Raw genomic sequence first — 19,803 nt, 5'->3', positions numbered from 1 at the left:
TAGTTACCTGCTTGCTGCTGCGATGTCTGTGTCCGGCCGGGAGCTCCACCTACTGGTAAGTGAAAGGTCTGTGCGGCGCATTGCTAAAGAACTGTCACTTACCAGTAGGAGGAGCTCCCGGCCGGTCACAGACATCGCAGCAGCAAGCAGGTAAGTATGAATCTTCTACTGTTGTACTATTGCTAAGTAACCATGGCAACCTGGGACTCCGATCGGAACTCTGCTGCCACCAATGATGGGGGGGGGGGGAATGGGAGGCCGCGCACACTGCCACCAATGTTGTTACTGCTATAGAGGGAGGGGGGCCGATGGGGGGCGCACACTGTGCCACCAACGATTTATAACAATAGAGGGAGGGAGGGGGGCCGATGGGGGGTGCACACTGTGCCACCAACGATTTATAACAATAGAGGGAGGAAGGGGGGGCCCGATGGGGGGCGCACACTGTGCCACCAACGATTTATAACAATAGAGGGAGGAAGGGGGGCCGATGGGGGGCGCACACTGTGCCACCAACGATTTATTACACTAGAGGGAGGAAGGGGGGCCCGATGGGGGGCGCACACTGTGCCACCAACGATATTCAAACTGGTGGGGGGGGGGGGGGGTCTGCCCCCTGCTGCCTGGCAGCCCTGATCTCTTACAGGGGGATATGATAGTACAAATAACCCCTTCAGGTGCCGCACCTGACGGGTTAATTGTGCTATTATATCCCCCTGTAAGAGATCGGGTGCTGCCAGGCAGCAGGGGGCAGTCTTGTACAAAGTTTGTAGTGTATTCTAACTAGAAGCGTCCCCATCACCATGGGAACGCCTCTGTGTTAGAATATACTGTCGGATATGAGTTTTCACGAAGTGAAAACTTAGATCTGAAAAAGCTTTTATGCAGACGGATCTTCGGATCTGTCTGTATGAAAGCAACCTACGGCCACGGATCACGGACGCCAATCTTGTGTGCATCCGTGTTCTTTCACGGACCCATTGACTTGAATGGGTCCGTGAACCGTTGTCATATTTTTTTGACGGACAGGTCATATTATTTTGACGGACAGGATACACGGATCACGGCCTCGGCTGCAAAACGGTGCATTTTCAGATTTTTCCACGGACCCATTGAAAATCAATGGGTCCACGAAAAAAAAACGGAAAACGGCACAACGGCCACGGAAGCACACAACGGTCGTGTGCATGAGGCCTAACTGAGTGTACTCTACTCCTGCAGTTAGGGTGCCTTTGCACGCGGCAGGTTTGGTGGAGGAAAATTCCACAAATGAAAATCAGTTCTATTCATTTGAATGGAGAAGCAAGCACATGGATTTCTGCAAGCTCCATTAAGATGAGTGGAACGGATTTTCAGTCGCAGAATTTTCTGCCACATGTGAAGGTGCCCTTCTATTCCCATCTGTTCCTTAGGCCTAGTTCACACGACCGTATGGCTTTTATTGTTTTTTACGGTCCGTTTTCCACGGATCCGTTGTTCCGTTGCGTTTCCGTTTCCTTTCCGTATGCCATGTACAGTATACAGTAATTACATAGAAGAAATTGTTCTGGCCATAACATCTTCAATAGATGGTTCAGAAAAAACTGAACGGAAACGGAAGCCATACGGATGCATTTCCGTATGTGTTCCGTTTTTTTTTTGCTTACCCATTGACTTGAATGGAGCCACGACCCGTGATTTTACGGCCAAATATAGGACAAACTATCTTTCAACGGAACGGAAAAAACGGAAACGGAATGCATACGGAACACATAACTTTTTTTGTTGCAGAACCATTGAAATGAATGGTTCCGTATACGGAACACAAAAAAATGGCCCGTACACTCGCAAAAAAAAGTTTGTGTGAACTAGGCCTTACTTCTCGCTCAGTGGAAAGGAGTCTAGCATACATATATATGCACACACACAGCGCATGGTACCAGCGTACCAGGTGGACTGTTCTCTGGGTACCAGTCAGCTGCCGTGAGGATGAATGGGGTTATACTGTATGTTCGCTGCAACCGCAACAAATGAAAAGCAAAAGATGTAACTGCTGGATTTTTAAAGCCATGACACCTGACAACTAGTTTATTAACCGCTTTCTGATTCTGAGTACCGCTACATGATGGGTGATGTTCTACTGGTCCCATCTACTGCACCTTTGAGGCTTCAGTCACACACAGCTTTTTTGTGGCAGTTTTTTTTTTTTGTGGCAGAGGGGAATGAAAAGTAAAGGACAAGTTTGTACGTCTGTCCTAGAACCCCTACAAGCATTGGCTCAAAAAACGGTCACAAAAAGCTTTGTGTGACACCCTTGTTCACACAGTATTTTGGCAGCAGAATTTGGCATGGGTAAAATCCTGCAGTTTTGCAGCGGGCGTCCACCCCTTGGTATCGCTCCATTCTATTGGGCTGAACCACCAGCGGGTCCATAGCATTCACACTGAAAACCCATGGCAGAACCCCGCAGAATACATGCTGGATTTCTTTGCATTTGAACAGGGCCTTAGTCAAGCAAAAAAACAAATACAAAGTTAGCATAGGAACTGCTCGTCCAGTACATGGTGCAGTGAACGCCTTACCTTGTCTATCCTCCTCACAAGACACTATTAGAAGTGTCATCGTAAGGAAGAGCAGTGGCCCCCAGAATTTCTCACAGCCCATGACAGTCTATAGCTCCACAGATATCGCTCAGCACACGCAAGGAAGCTGACCATTCACTGCCGGCTGGGCACACGCTCAGCCTCTTTTACAGAATGCACGGCGGCTCCATGTAGCTCAGGTCCAGGCAGGGGCAGCGTGCTAGCCTGTCATTGGCTGGCCTCTCAGCCGCCAATAGTACACTGCCACTTCTACACAGAGCAGGGAAACTGGGGAGGGAGGGCACTGCGTAACAGACTAGGCACTTCCGCATTGGCTGCAATCTCATGGAGGAGGGCAGCACCTGGAGCCTTGTGCCAGCCTGCTGGAAGGGAGCCCAGTAGCACGGACTGCAGCCAGGGCCAATGCTAGACAACATGGGGCATGTATTTTATCAAGCCAAATGATTACTGTAACTTTATTATATGGTGTCTACAGCGCCAATCCAGAAAGCTGAAGCAAGTATTCCAGCCAGTGAGATGCAGGAGCTGCATGTATAGGCGGGGATTGGAGAAACAAATTGCCTGTGGTGAATGGTGGACATGCCATGGCCATGTTAACACATTTGTCCCAACTAGGGATGAGCGAACTTCTGAACTTAAGAATTACCTTATGGATTCCGTCATGACTTATTGTCTGTTGTAGCGGAATCCATGACAGAATTCTTAGGCCCTTTCACATGGGCAGGTTTTCCCTCGCGGGTTGAACGCATTGCACCCACACTGAATCAGGACCCATTCATTTCTATGGGGCTGTGCACATGAGCAGTGTTTTTCACGCAATGCAGGCCCCATAGAAGTGAATTGGGCTGTGTGAAAATCGCAAGCAAGTGCAGATGCGGTGCAATTTCCACGCACGGTTGCTAGGAGACGATCGGGATGGGGACCCGATCTTTATTATTTTCCCTTATAACATGGTTGTAAGGGAAAATAATAGCATTCTGAATACAGAATGCATAGTACAATAGCGCTGGAGGGGTTAACCACCTCAGGACCGCCGAACGCAGGATTACGTCTTGGCGGCGGCCCGGTTATTCCTCCTGGAAGCGCCGATGCGTCCTCACGCATGCGCAGTGCGGGCCGGGAATCGGCGCAGGAGAAGTTTGTCACCAGCCTGCCAGCCAATGATCATCGCTGGCAGGCTGGTGACTTTTGAAAAATCTAATCAAAAGCCATTTAACACACTATATTTATAAATATAATGTGTTAAATGGCTTCTGTGCTCTCTGTTGGGTCCTTTTTGTCGGTTGGTCCCAGCAGAGGAGCACAGATAACTGTGAGTACACCAAACACTACACACTTAGCCCCAGATCACACCCAATTAACCCCTTGATCACCCCTGTCAATCACTAGTGAAAGGGAAAAAAGTGATCAGTGTAAACTCACTTTTTTTTCACCAGTATTGACTGTTAGATTTTAGGTAATTTTAGGCCCCTTTGGTAGGTAGTTTGGTACTGCAGTCACTGATTTGCTGATTAGCGTATCGCTAATCAGCATTGGTACTTTTATAGTATCTGTAAGTGATCAGAACTGATCACAGTCAGATCTATAATAGTATTAGTGTCACCTTAGCTCGCCCTCCACCCAAAACGCAGTGTTTGCCCGATCAGGCCTGATCGGTCGCCCACACGTGCGTTCACCCACGCCTGCCCCGCCGCAGTGACAACATTTTTAATTTTTTTTTATCACTGCACAATCACTTCACAAGCGCTGCGGCGATAAAAAAAAAAATCAGTTTTGATATTTTTTTATCAATCGCAGCGGCCTCCGGTACTTTGCTAGCCTCCCATTTGTAAGACAGGCTTGCTTTTTTCTTGGGTAGTCTCAGGGAATACCCCCTAAATTTAGTTGACCAAATGGCAAGTAAGGGGTATTCTTCTGAAGAGGCCTACAGGCTTGTGACCCAGTCGGATGAGGAATGGGAACCCTCATCTTACGAATCCAGCGGGTCAGAATATGAACCTGTAGAAAGCAGTGGCAGTCTGACCCAAAGTTCGGACGATAAGGTTGAGGTCCCTGATACCACCAGGCGTACCCGGCCTCGTGTTGCTAGACCACAGGTTGTGCAGGATCTGCTTCAAGGGTAGCAGAGTGGGGCTGGCGCTGTTGGATTACGTGGTGAGGCATACACCAGCAGCGCAGCCCATCTTGGACCTAGTACCAGCACTGCCGTAGAACCGTAGAAGTGGTGAGCACCAGAAGGGCAGTTAGGCTGGGTTCGCACCTGAGCGTTTTACAGCGCATTCCTACGCGCTGTAAAACGCTCAACAGGCAAGAACCAATGATTCCCTATGGGAATGGTTCTCACCTGAGCGTTTTACAGCGCGTACGATCGCGCTGTAAAACGCCCGACACCCCAAGAAGTACATGAGCTTCTTTGGGGCGTCTTGTCGCGCGTTCCCGTACATAGACTTCAGCGGGAACGCACGACAATGGGCGTTCGCTTGTCTCTGTATGCGCGATTGCAAACGCCCGTACAATCGCGCAGCCAGAGCGCTCCATCGCGAACGCTCAGGTCTGAACCCAGCGTGAAAGCTGGTACGGTGGCACATGCATTAGTTCCCCTGTCGCAGCCACTGCACAGACAGGCCTGTAGAGCCCCTAGAGTCCGTGAGGTGCTGGCAAACCCTGATTGGCAGCCCCCAACTTCAGCTGCACCAGTAGTTCCCCCTTTCACCGCCCAGTCTGGAGTTCGGGTTGAGACAGCTCAGATTGGGGCGCCTTGGCTTCAAACAATACATCCCAAGCAAGCGCGCCTGGTATGGGGTCAAATTATATAAGCTCTGTGAAAGGGCCACAGGCTATACGCACAAATTTTGAGTCTATGAGGGTAAAGATCAGACCTTTGAGCCGGTCGGTTGCCCTGACTACCTGGGGAGCAGTGGGAAGACAGTCTGGGACTTGGTGTCACCCTTATTTGGCAAGGGGTACCATCTTTATGTGGACAATTTCTACACAAGTGTGCCCCTCTTCAGGCATTTGTTCCTAGAACAGATTGGCTGCTGTGGCACCGCGCGACCTAGTCGCCGGGGCTTCCCCCAATGGCTCGTTACCACCCGTCTTGCAAGGGGGGAGAGGCTGCCTTGTGTAATGAAGAACTGCTCGCGGTGAAATGGAGAGACAAGCGTGACGTTTACATGCTCTCCTCCATTCACGCAGACACGACAATTCAAATTGAACGAGCAACCAGTGTCATTGAAAAGCCCCTCTGTGTCCACGACTATAATTCGCTCATGAGAGGGGTGGACTTCAATGACCAGATGTTGGCTCCCTATTTACTTTCCCGCAGAACCAGACGCTGGTATAAGAAGGTGTCTGTATACAGTATAGCCTGTAATATTACAGCGGCATCTAATAGTATTATACTTTGCAATGCAAGAGCATTGCAAAGTATAGTATAGCCATCAGCCCCACTGGATCTTCATGATTCAAGAGGGACTTGATAAAAAAGAAAGTGAAAATAATAAAAATAAAAAATAAAAAAAATAAATTGCCTTTTCCTATAAAAAAAAATGAAAAAATAAAATACACATATTAGGTGTCACCGCGTCCGTAACGACCGTCTCTATAAATATATCACATGATAGATCCCGTCCGATAAACACCATAAAATAAATAAAAAGTGCCAAAAAAGCTATTTTTGTCACCTTACATCACAAAAAGTGCAACAGCAAGCGATCAAAAAAGCTTTTGACCCCCAAAATAGTACCAATCAAACCGTCACCTTGTCCCGCAAAAAATGATACCCAATTTAGACAATCGCCCAAAAAATAAAAAGCTATGGCTCTCAGACTATAGAGACACTAGAACATCATTTTTTTGGTTTCAGAAATGCTATTATTGTGTAAAACTTAAATAAATAAGAAAAAGTATACATATTAGGTATTACCACATCCGTAACGATCTTCTCTATAAAACTATCACATGACCTAACTCCTCAGATGAACGCTGTAGAAATAAATAAATGAAAACTGTTCCAAGACAGCCAATTTTTGGGTCACCTTGCCCCATAAAGTGCAATAATGAATGATCAAAAAAATCCTATGTACCCAAACATGGTACCAATAAAAACCTCAACACTTTTTTCAAAAAACGAGCCCCTGCACAAGACGATCGGCAGAAAAATAAAAAACATGGTGTTCAGAAAACCAATCAAGCACAATCTGCCTTCCAAAAACTGTATGGCATTCCTTTCCTTCTGCGCCCTGCCGTGTGCCCGTACAGCAGTTTACGACCACATGTGGGGTGTTTATGTAAACCACGGAATCAGGGTAATAAATATTGAGTTTTGTTTGGCTGTTAACCCTCAATGTGTTAAAGAAAAAAAATATATAAAATGGAAAATCTGCCAAAAAAGTGAAATATAGAAATGTAATCTCCATTTTCCTTTAATTCTTGTGGGACGCCTAAAGGGTTAATAACGTTTGTAAAATCAGTTTTGAGTAACTTGAGGGGTGTAGTTTCTTAGATGGAGTCACTTTTATGGAGTTTCTACTCTAGAGGTGCATCAGGGGGGCTTTAAATGGGTAAACCAAAACTAACAAGTGGAGAATGGTATAAAAAATGTAAATTTATTGATAAAATACAAAAGATGGAGCTACTACAGAATTACAAGAGTACGGAGAAGCACAGGGTCACAGACGCCACAGTTCACCAAAGTGTCTATGAATGATGACACATTAACAGGTACCGAAATAAAGTGCTAATGTGCGTTTAAAGGTGACCAAAATGGCCCAATATGAAGGTTCTACACAATATCTACAAACAAATAATGCAATTAGCCCTGTTGATGGCAGGGGAAAGGCACAGCGTATCCACACATGGCATTTAAACCGTGAAACAGGAGACCATGGAAGTGAAATTCTCTGATGGAGATCACAATGTAAACAATAGTTACCATGGATGCATGGAGAGACTCACTATGGATACGTGGATAAGTCACTAGCAGGAGTTAGAGCAGGGAGATATCAGTGTAGAACGTACCTGAAGACATGGTGGTGAGTGGGCGTGAGGACCCTGAGGTTGTGCGGTACCTGTTAATGTGTCATCATTCATAGACACTTTGGTGAACTGTGGCGTCTGTGACCCTGTGCTTCTCCGTACATCTTTTGTATTTTATCAATAAATTTACATTTTTTATACCATTCTCCACTTGTTAGTTTTGGTTTACCTTGGATGTCATACAAGTGGTATTTGTAAACTGTCTAGTCGACAGGTGGCCTTTTGTAGGTTAATAATAAAGGGCTTTAAATGGGACATGGTGTCCCAAAAAAACTGTCTAGCAAAATCTGCCTTTCCAAAACCGTATGGTATTTCCTTTCCTTCTGTGTCCTACCGTGTGCCCGTACAGTGGTTTACGACCACATATGGGTGTTTCTGTAAACTACAGAATCAGGGCCATAAATAATGAGTTTTGTTATCATTTCTGGGGGTTTCCACTATGTAAGCCCCACAAAGTGACTTTCAGACCTGAACTGGTCCTTAAAAAGTGGATTTTGGAAATTTTCTTAAACATTGTAAGAATTGCTTCCAAACTGCTAAGCCTTCTAACGTCCTAAAAAAATAAAATGAAATTTCCAAAATGATGCCAACATAAAGTAGACATATGGGGAATGTTAAGTAATAAATACAATATCATGAAGTACAATGTGTCACGAGAAAACAATCTCAGAATGGCGTGGATAAGTAAAAGTGACGCATGTCAGATTTGTAAATTTTGACCTGGACACTGGGGCATCAAAGGGTTAAGGACACCTTGGTCAAGAAAGGGTTACGGACGGTACGTTGTCCTTGTAACGGGGATCCAGCAGCGTGGCCACCCAGTATTCAGCACAAGTAGGCGGGTCCTGGGCGTCTGTGACAACCACCCGCCAATCCCGTCGTACTAAGCCACAGTTGCCTTACAGGTCTCCACTAGAGACTTCTGGAGGCAAATCCACTGTGAGCACAGAAGGCGTTTAAGATTGGTTGGTGGGCCCAGACAGGATACAATCACGATTGTATGTACAATCAGGTAAAAATAAAATTACTGATTTCACGCTGGAAATCAAATTAATTTGCTGCCACCACTCTTCGTATTGAATCGGGGCGAAGAGACCCTGGCTAGCTAATCCTAAAGGGACGAAACGGTTATTTGCAACCTAGCTAGTACATTAACAATTTATAAAAATAAAACTATTTGGTAGTATGTCTTCTGAGGACAGAGTTCTTAGCATAGATCGGGTCATCAAGTAACAAGGGAAAAACTGGAATGATGAAATCGTTAGTTTTTATTCTAAAACTATACACAAAAATATATATATTAAAGCTGACAGATAAATATACCTGCCAGTTGAACAGATTGGTTTGGATAGAAATAGGTAAGAGGTGGAAGGGAATAGAATGTCTGTAAGTTCAGAATTACCATAGTAAAGTCCAGTAAAAGGCAAAGTCTTTGTAGAATAATCCAAGATGGTGGGGTGTGGCCGTGTCCAGCGGGCTGTCGTGATGTTAGTCGACGTCAGATGGTAGAAGAAGGACCCTGGGCTGAATGTGTCACAGGGTTTTACCCACACTGTAGTGGGGAGGGGTTGTGACCCGCACAAGTCCAGCCTTGGGTAATTGGAAGAGGGGCAGTTCCTGCCCTGGACAGAGGAAATCTGGCTGAATCTTTGCTGTGCCAGTTTCTCCGTACCCGTGGGTCAAATTAGGACATAGAGGTCATATTGAGAATCAGCACAATTTTACAGATCCTCTGATACCAAACAGGATAGAATTGCCATTTGGATTCCCTGAGAGATTTGATATCTGAGAGAGAGAATCTCTGATTGACTGGCCGATTTCCTGAAAGGTGTATTATTGGGGCCGGAATAATCCCTGAAGAGATGGTTCAGTGCATTGGTTCCAAACCCAGGAAATATCAGGAAATATGGACGCAAATATGAAAGCTATGTATTAGAGGTGGCTGCCCGGTGACCTCTTTTTGTGTCTCAAACAGCTGTCTGATAAGAATCTGTCCTGCTCTCTTTGAAGCGCACTGGCAAGACTGAAGGTGTGAGAACCCTTCTGGTATTGGAGACACTATGGCTGATGGCTACTCAACTTGGCATGGGGCAGGAAAGGTTTGTCACAGGGAGGTGATAATGGCACCTCTGCTCTGTGAATTACTCCTTTAGTGAAAAGAGAAGATTTTTAGTGAAGGCTCTGGTGTCTCTGTGATTGTGAAATATGGCGCATTTGCGATTTCCTAGTATCGCTGTGGATTGCAAAGCGTCACAGCGTCTCCTCGTATTTTAATATAGATGTGTCAGGACATGCAAATAGTAAAAAGTTTCAGGATAGTGATTGGAGGATTTGAAGAGGTGTGTTACTGTGTGTGAGGCTGCTGATTGGTGGATTTCCAGGTGTGTGAAAGCAGCTAGAGGAGAATCACATCTTGATAAAGGTCCATCAGAATGACAGAATACTCCTCAGACAGGATCACAGAGCTTTATAATGATTTCGATGCCAGACCTGTATCTACTGAAATATACTGACAGCATTAAGTGTAATTTAGTAGATTCCAGGTCTCGCTTGTCTGCGTCTGTCATTAGGGTACCCAGACACTTGTCACACAACGGTATTTGATTAGTAATCAAAAACATAGAACAGGTGTAAATCTTTCATTACCTCTATGGAGGCTCCACTTAAGAGGTTGTCCGACAATCACTAATGGAAAACACTGATGCATGAAAGAGGCCTAAGGCCCCTTTCACACGAGTAAGTTTTCTGCATGGGTGCAATGGGTGAAGTGAACGCATAGCATCCACACTGAATCCTGACCCATTCATTTCAATGAGTCTGTGTACATGAGCAGATTCATCCGTGCTGCCTTTACCTTCACATTACAGGAATGTCTGGATTACGCAAATTCAGGGTGAGCTGTGCAAATTTTTTGGGGGGGTTTCTTGCCTCTATCAAAGCAACCTGGGCTTCCATAACACCTCAGCAGTGCCACAGGCTGTTCACCTCCATGCCATCCTGCATTAATGCAGTAATACGTGCAAAAGGAGCCCGACCAAGTACTGAGTGCATATATTGCACATACTTTTCAGTAGGCCAACATTCTGTACTAAATATTTTTATTTGTTCTTAAAAAAAATATAAAAAAAATTTGAGATACTGATTTAGGTTTCCATTAGCTATCAAAATAAATCAACATTAAAATAAATAAACTCTTGAAATAGATTACTCTGTGTGTAATTAATCTATAGAATATCCAAGTTTCACATTTTGAATTGAATTTCCATGATATTCTAATTTATGCACTTATAAATATGGCTAAATGGCAAATGAAGGATGTGCATCCACCTCTGAGGTGGAAAGAGAAATACGGAAAATAACAGGTGGTGCAATAAAGAAAGAGGCTATATTTAATAACAGTGGCTATATAATTTTTTTATTACATGCAATTACAAAAGTATTCAGATACAGGTTTTGGTTTGAAAATTCTAGAATATTTTTTGTGGAAAAACCCTTTTAAATCTGGTATAGGCAGAACATTGGTTGGTCATAAGACAGGGATCAGAAACCTTTGGCACTCCAGCTCTTCTGAAACTACGACTCCCAGAAGTTGCACTTCTATTGGAGTTATTACAATATCCAAGCAAGTGTGCATGCTGGAGTAGTGCCGAGGGTTGTTAAGAGGGTAATTTGGGCAATGCAGTCAGGGTCTCTGGTCAAGCGTGCCTACATAATGGTGCAAATCAATGTTTAGCAGATCTGCACAAATTTCCGTCTGGAATTTCTTCACCAACCCACACCAAGAACCGCAATTTCTAACAGCAGTTTTGGGTGTAGATTTTATGCGATTTTGCCACAGATCTCAACCTTCATTAAAAAAGAGTGAAATCCGCAGCTAAAACTGCAAACATAATTGGCATGCTGCAGATTTCCACAATGAAAACATCCACAAAGTATACTCAAGATTTATTTAACCCCTTCCGGACCAATGACGTAAACATGCGTCATAGCAGCGGGAAGTGACATACTGTTACGTCATGCTGATTGGGTGGGCACCGCTTTGGTACCCGCCTGATCAGTGCAGGGGTCCAACAGTCACTGATATCGGGGCCCTTGCTGTATCCGCCGGCATCACGTTTGAACAAAACATGTGTAGTTGGTTAGATCTTTGTTAGATCAGGTTAGATCAATTGTTATTAACATATTAACAGTTATTTGCAGGGGGGGCTAACCCGTCATCAGCCTCCCCTTATCAAAAAATTGACCTAACAATTAGCTATTTTGGAAGATATTTGTTAGATCAGGTATGATCAACTAGTTGTTTTGTTAGATCTCACAAAATTACAGACTTATTAAGTGATTAATGAGGGGGGGCTAGCCCCCCCACATGCAATTTTCAGGTAAAATTTGATGCAGAGTAATAGGCCTTTGTTAGATCCGGTAAGATCAAGTGGTTACAACGTTAGATCTCATTTAATTACAGAGATATTTCACATAAAAATACAGATATTAGGTAGTATTAAATAGGGGGGCTAGCCCCCCCACATGCAATTTTCTGGTAAAATTTGATGCATACTAATAGGCCTTTGTTAGATCCGGTAAGATCAAGTGGTTTCAACGTTAGATCTCATATAATTACAGAGATATTATGGATATTTGGTATTACGTCAGGGGGGCTAGCCCCCCACATGCAATTTTCAGGTAAAATTTGATGCAGAGTAATAGGCCTTCATTAGATCCGGTAAGATCAAGTGGTTACAACATTAGATCTCATATAATTACAGAGATATTATGGATATTTGGTATTACGTCAGGGGGGTAGCCCCCCCACATGCAATTTTCTGGTAAAATTTGATGCAGACTAATAGGCCTTCGTTAGATGCGGTAAGATCAAGTGGTTTCAACGTTAGATCTCATATAATTACAGAGATATTTCACATAAAAACACAGATATTAGGTAGTATTAAATAGGGGGGCTAGCCCCCCACATGCAATTTTCTGGTAAAATTTGATGCAGACTAATAGGCCTTCGTTAGATCCGGTAAGATCAAGTGGTTTCAACGTTAGATCTCATATAATTACAGAGATATTATGGATATTTGGTATTACGTCAGGGGGGGGCTAGCCCCCCCCCACATGCAATTTTCTGGTAAAATTTGATGCAGACTAATAGGCCTTCGTTAGATCCGGTAAGATCAAGTGGTTTCAACATTAGATCTCATTTAATTACAGAGATATTTCACATAAAAACACAGTTATTAGGTAGTATTAAATAGGGGGGCTAGCCCCCCCACATGCAATTTTCTGGTAAAATTTGATGCAGACTAAAAGGGCTTCGTTAGACCCGGTAAGATCAAGTGGTTTCAACGTTAGATCTCATATAATTACTCTCAGATATTTCACATAAACAGAGATATGAGGTTATATGACATAAGGGGGAAAGGTAGCCTTTCAAAAAGTACAGTATCAGCACCAATTTAGAGATGATTCGAGGATATACAGCCGAGTGATACGCAAATAAAATACATTTCCCTAAATAGTTGGGGTGCTTGAATGCATTTTTAACAGTTAACTCCTGAGTTTAGTGTCATTTTAACCTCCTCCCGTCACACTAACGCCGAAAGGCGTCATCTCTGCGGCGCTCCCAGGTCACACTAACGCCGATTGGCGTCATCTCGCGTGAGCCGAGATTTCCTGTGAACGCGCGCTCACAGGAGCGTGCGTTCACAGGATTGCGCAGTTCACAAGTTCATCTGCAGCCTGCCGGCCGCGATCATTGGCTGGCAGGCTGTGGATTTTTGAATCGGCCAATGAAATGGTTATGTCAGACGCTATTTTGAAAATAGCGTCTGATATAACTCCTGCCTGGTCCTCTGGTGGTCCCTTTTGCTTGGATCGACCACCAGAGGATACAGGCAGCTCAGTAAGTAGCACCAAACACCACACTACACATTAGATATTACCCTGTCATTTATTTAACCCCTTATTTAGCTCCTGATCACCCATATTAGACACCCTGATCACCCTGATCACCCCCTTATCCACCCCCCTGTCATTGATCACCCCCCCTGTTAGGGTCCCTTATCACCGCCAGGTAGTTAGCTACTTGTTAGGTAGTTAGCGCCCACCGCACCGCAGTCACCGATTAGTCGCTGATTAGCGTCATCGCTGTCGCTAATCAGCACTAGTACTATATAGTATCTGTAAGTGATCAATACTGATCGCAATCAGATCTATATAAGTACATTAGGGTCACCTTAGGTTCTACAAAAAACGCAGTGTTCGCCCGATCAGGCCTGATCTTGTGCGCACACTTGCGTTCAGTCCGCCCCACCGCAGTGACAGAATTTTTTTTTTTCTGATCACTGCAAAAACCGTAAAATCGCTGCGCCGCTATAAAAGATCACTTTTGAGCTTTTTGGATCTTTATTAGCGATCGCAGCTTTACTTCGCAAGCACTCCTTTTTACTAAGCAGGTTTGCTCTTTTTCCTGGGTAGTCTCAGAGGAATACCCCCTAAATTTAGTGAACCCAAAATGTCAAACAAGGGGTATTCCGCTGAAGAGGCCTACAGGATTCTGACCGTGATGGATGAAAGCGATGGGGACGCCTTATCCGCTGAATCCAGTGGTTCAGAATATGAACCTGTAGACAGCAGTGGCACTCTAACGGCTAGTGAGGATGACGAGGTAGAGGTCCCTGCTACGGCCAGACGTACCCGATCCCATGTAAGAGTTCTGCCTACCCTGCATGATGATCCTCATTTGCAGCAGAGTGGTGCTAGCGCTGATCTTGTTTATGGTGCGGCATACACCAGCAGCGCAGCACAGCCTGGACCTTCTACCAGCACTGCCGTAGTCCCTGGTGAAGTGGCGAGCACAAGAAGGGCAGTTCCAGCTGGTACGGTGGCACGTGCAATAACTCCCCCGTCACAGCCACCGCGTTCACAGGTCCGTAGAACCCTTAGTCTCCCAGAGGTGCTGGCAAATCCTAATTGGCAATCCCCTGATTCCGCCGCACCCGTACTGCCCCCTTTCACCGCCCAGTCTGGAGTTCGCTTGGAGACGGCTCATTTAGGATCGGCCCTTCAGTTTTTTGAGCTGTTCTTCACCGCGGATCTCTATGACCTAGTTGTGGCTGAAACCAACCGCTACGCCACACAGTTTATTACCGCCAATCCGGAAAGCTTCTATGCCCAGCCTTACCGGTGGAAACCAGTCACAGTTTCCGAGTTTAAAATTTTTTTGGGCCTTATCCTCAGCATGGGTCTAACAAAAAAAAATGTATTGCGGTCATATTGGTCTAAAGACCCAATACATTTCATGCCCATGTTCTCTGCTGCAATGTCTAGGGCACGTTTTGAGGTCATCATGTGCTTTATGCATTTCGCGGACAATAGCACCTGTCATCCAAGAGGCCACCCTGCTTATGACCGGCTCCACAAAATTCGGCCCCTCATAGACCATTTGTCATCCAGATTTGCAGATGCGTATACCCCTAATCAAAACATCTGCATAGACGAGTCCCTAGTACATTTTACCGGGCGCCTTGGCATAAAACAGTACATCCCCAGCAAGCGCGCCCGGTATGGGGTCAAACTGTATAAGCTCTGTGAAAGGGCCACAGGCTATACATATCGTTTTAGGGTCTATGAGGGAAAAGACTCAAAACTGGAGCCGGTCGGATGTCCTGACTACCTGGGGAGCAGTGGCAAGATTGTCTGGGACTTGGTGTCACCCTTATTCCACAAGGGGTACCACTTATACGTGGACAATTTTTACTCAAGCGTGGCCCTCTTTCGGCACTTACATATAGTCGGAATTCAATGCTGTGGTACCGCGCGACCTAGTCGCCGGGGCTTCCCCCAACGGCTCGTTAGTACCCGACTTGCACGGGGGGAGAGGGCTGCCTTGTGTGACCAAGAACTGCTCGCGGTGAAGTGGAGGGACAAGAGGGACGTTTACCTTCTGTCCACCATTCACGCAGACACGACTGTCCAAATTGAACGGGCAACTGGAGTCATTGTGAAACCCCTCTCTGTCCACGACTATAACCTTCACATGGGAGGGGTGGACTTCAATGACCAGATGTTGGCTCCCTATTTAGTTTCCCGCAGAACCAGACGCTGGTATAAGAAGGTGTCTGTTTATTTGATCCAATTGGCGATGTACAATAGTTTTGTTCTCTACAGTAAGGCTGGGAGAACAGGATCCTTCCTAAAATTCCAGGAAGAGATCATTTCGGAAATCCTGTATCCAGGAGGGTCCGTGCCCCAAGGCCCTGATGTAGTGAGCCGGCTACATGGCAGACACTTCCCGTCTGTCTATCCTGGTACCCCAACTCAACGTTCCACAAGAAAAAGATGTCGTGTCTGTAGCAGGGGTGGAATAAGGCGTGACACCACCTTTTTTTGTCCTGACCAGCCTGCCCTATGCATAGGGGAGTGTTTCCGCAAGTTCCACACTCAGGTACACTATTAGCATAGGGATTGCGTACACAGGACAGGCACATAGGGGTCTTAGGCCCCTTTCACACAGAGCTGCCACAAACCTCTCCTTTCACCTGGGACAAAGTGCATAATGCACTTCGCCACATGTTTGGGCGATTTGCGCTTTGCACATTGTCCCATGGGGAAGGAGAGGTTTGTCCAATAAAGGTAAAAAAAAAAAAAACAAAAAAGAAAAAATCACCGGTAAGCAAAAAAGTTATTGTTCTGTTTCAAAAGTTTAGAAAAGTTAATGTTCTCTAAAGTTAATGTTAATAAAATTATTGCGTTGCGGCCTGGTTTTTTCTTTTTTGTTTTTTTGTTTTTTTACCTTCCAGGTGGACCAAGCGATCAAGCAGCTGCAGCACTGATGTGCATTCTGACAGAAGCATTGCGCTGCTGTCAGATTACACGCAAGTCGGTGTATGCGGCGCTGCAAGATGAGATTTCTACTCTGCAGTAACAGATACGTTTGCCGAGGCATACGAGCTGAGGAGGAGGCGGCGTTCCTATGCTTTGGCAAACACTTTGTATGTAAAAAAATAATAATCCCGGCAATGATTTATTCATCCACATCGATTGATGTGAATGGAGAAATCGGGTTTGCCAGGGCATACGAGCTAAGTGGGTATGGATGTAGGGCGGAGCTCCTATGTCCTGGCAGACGCCTTTCCCCTCCTTTTTTTTTTTGGGCAGAGATTTTTTCATCCACATTGATCGATGCGAATGAAGAAATCTGTGCCGTTCATTTTTTTCTTTCAGCCCAGAGGCTGAACGGAAAAAAAAATCTCATTACCTGTATGCTCAATATAAGGAGAATAGCAGAAACTCCTAATGCTGGCCATACATGTAATGATTGCGGAGACCCTCAAATGCCAGGGCAGTACAAACACCCCACAAATGACCCAATTTTGGAAAGAAGACACCCCAAGGTATTTGCTGAGGGGCATATTGAGTCCATGAAAGATTTAAATTTTTGTCCTAAGTTAGCGGAAAGTGACACTTTGTGAGAAAAAAAACAAAAAAAAAATAATTTTTGCTAAATTATGCCCAAAAAATTTTTTCGATGAACTCGCCAGGCCCCTCATTGAATACCTTGGGGTGTCTTCTTTCCAAAGTGGGGTCACATGTGGGGTATTTATACTGCCCTGGCTTTTTAGGGGCCCTAAAGAGCCAGAAGAAGTCTGGGATCCAAATGTCTAAAAATGCCCTCCTAAAAGGAATTTTATTTTGGTCAAATGCCAACTTTGTATAAAAAAAATTGAAAAGTTGTCTTTTGCCAAGATATTTCTCTCACCCAGCATGGTTATATGTAAAATGACACCCCAAAACACATTCCCCAACTTCTCCTGAGTACGGTGATACCAGATGTGTGACACTTTTTTGCAGCCAAGGTGGGCAAAGGGGCACATATTCCAAAGTGCACCTTTCGGATTTCGCAGGCCATTTTTTACACATTTTGATTGCAAAGTACTTCTCACACATTTGGGCCCCTAAATTGCCAGGGCAGTATAACTACGCCACAAGTGACCCCATTTTGGAAAGAAGACACCCCAAGGTATTCCGTGAGGGGCATGGTGAGTTCCTAGAATGTTTTATTTTTTGTCGCAAGTTAGTGGAATATGAGACTTTGAAAGAAAAAAAAAAAAAGAAAAAAAATCATCATTTTCCGCTAACTTGTGACAAAAAATAAAAAATTCTAGGAACTCGCCGTGCCCCTCACGGAATACCTTGGGGTGTCTTCTTTCCAAAATGGGGTCACTTGTGGCGTAGTTATACTGCCCTGGCAATTTAGGGGCCCAAATGTGTGAGAAGAACTTTGCAATCAAAATGTGTAAAAAATGGCCTGCGAAATCCGAAAGGTGCACTTTGGAATATGTGCCCCTTTGCCCACCTTGGCTGCAATAAAGTGTGACACATCTGGTATCGCCGTACTCAGGAGAAGTTGGGGAATGTGTTTTGGGGTGTCATTTTACATATACCCATGCTGGGTGAGAGAAATATCTTGGTCAAATGCCAACTTTGTATAGAAAAATGGGAAAAGTTGTCTTTTGCCAAGATATTACTCTCACCCAGCATGGGTATATGTAAAATGACACCCCAAAACACATTCCCCAACTTCTCCTGAGTACGGCGATACCAGATGTGTGACACTTTTTTGCAGCCTAGGTGGGCAAAGGGGCACACATTCCAAAGTGCACCTTTCGGATTTCACCGGTCATTTTTTACAGCTTTTGATTGCAAAGTACTTCTCACACATTTGGGCCCCTAAATTGCCAGGGCAGTATAACTACGCCACAAGTGACCCCATTTTGGAAAGAAGACACCCCAAGGTATTCCGTGAGGGGCATGGCGAGTTCCTAGAATTTTTTATTTTTTGTCGCAAGTTAGTGGAATATGAGACATAGTAAGAAAAAAAAAAATTAAAAAAAAAATTCAGCATTTTCTGCTAACTTGTGACAAAAAATAAAAAGTTCTATGAACTCACTATGCCCATCAGCGAATAACTTAGGGTGTCTACTTTCCGAAATGGGGTCATTTGTGGGGTTTTTCTACTGTTTGGGCATTGTAGAACCTCAGGAAACATGACAGGTGCTCAGAAAGTCAGAGCTGCTTCAAAAAGCGGAAATTCACATTTTTGTACCATAGTTTGTAAACGCTATAACTTTGACCCAAACCATTTTTTTTTTACCCAAACATTTTTTTTTTATCAAAGACATGTAGAACAATAAATTTAGTGAAAAATGGATATATGGATGTTGTTTTTTTTGCAAAATTTTACAACTGAAAGTGAAAAATGTCATTTTTTTTGCAAAAAAATCGTTAAATTTCGATTAATAACAAAAAAAGTAAAAATGTCAGCAGCAATGAAATACCACCAAATGAAAGCTCTATTAGTGAGAAGAAAAGGAGGTAAAATTCATTTGGGTGGTAAGTTGCATGACCGAGCAATAAACCGCTAAAGTTGTGGAGTGCCGATTTGTAAAAAAGGGCCTGGTCACTAGGGGGGTATAAACCTGTGGTCCTTAAGTGGTTAAAGTAAAAGTAGGGCTTGTAATTGTAGTATAGAAATCCGAAACATCACTGAGATATATTCAAAACAGTGATAGATACTGCACCGCTGTTCTATCAACATTACAGTTCTTATCAATTGTGTTTGACTTTTGAGCTATAGTATGAAAACCATATTCTCCACTTATTCCATTCACCTAGATCCATATCTAATTCCTGTGTATCTTAGGGTACCACCATTTTTCACATGTAATTCTGTTAAAGACAGATATACAGACAGATAGACAGACAGAATTAGGTAATAGATTTGGTAGGAGGTGTCGTGGCAGTCCAAAGTTTAACTACCGTATTTTCCGGCGTATAAGACGACTTTCTAACACTAGAAATTATTTTCAAAAAAGTCGGGGGTCATCTTATATGCCGGGTATGAGGCAGCACAGGGGAAGCAGTCCCTCCCTCCCCCCTGTGCTGCCTGCTGCCACCAATGATGATAGAGGGGCGGAGGAGGGGCCTGTGGTTTATTTATTGCAAAAAATATATATTTTATAGATATACAAATTACCAGTACGGTACCTTTGTGGCCAAGGGGCTGACGCCGTTTTGTGCCCAGACGCGCCCCGAATCCTGGATCCCAGCTCCGCCCCTTTCTTAATTTATTCACTGCACTTGTTCGTTCTTGCTGTGAGGGAGGAGGGAATAGAGGAGACAG

At 44.5% G+C, this 19,803-nt stretch overlaps 1 protein-coding gene across 1 annotated transcript in view; it reads right to left on the bottom strand.

The window, feature by feature from the left end:
* PDIA4 (protein disulfide isomerase family A member 4) overlaps positions 1 to 2,815 on the bottom strand; it is a 226,470-nt gene extending 223,655 nt beyond the window's left edge. Inside the window, exon 1 of the mRNA XM_044292831.1 lies at positions 2,562 to 2,815. Coding sequence (XP_044148766.1) covers positions 2,562 to 2,643 — 82 coding nt within the window. The 5' untranslated portion in view covers positions 2,644 to 2,815. The remainder of the gene's footprint in view (positions 1 to 2,561) is intronic.
* Positions 2,816 to 19,803: the final 16,988 nt, after the last annotated feature.

The sequence above is a fragment of the Bufo gargarizans genome, chromosome 5 (genome assembly GCF_014858855.1).
Source record: "Bufo gargarizans isolate SCDJY-AF-19 chromosome 5, ASM1485885v1, whole genome shotgun sequence".
NCBI classification, from domain to species: Eukaryota; Metazoa; Chordata; class Amphibia; order Anura; family Bufonidae; genus Bufo; species Bufo gargarizans.
The sequence above is the reverse complement of the archived record's forward strand: the minus strand, read 5'-3'. Positions and strand labels throughout refer to the sequence as shown.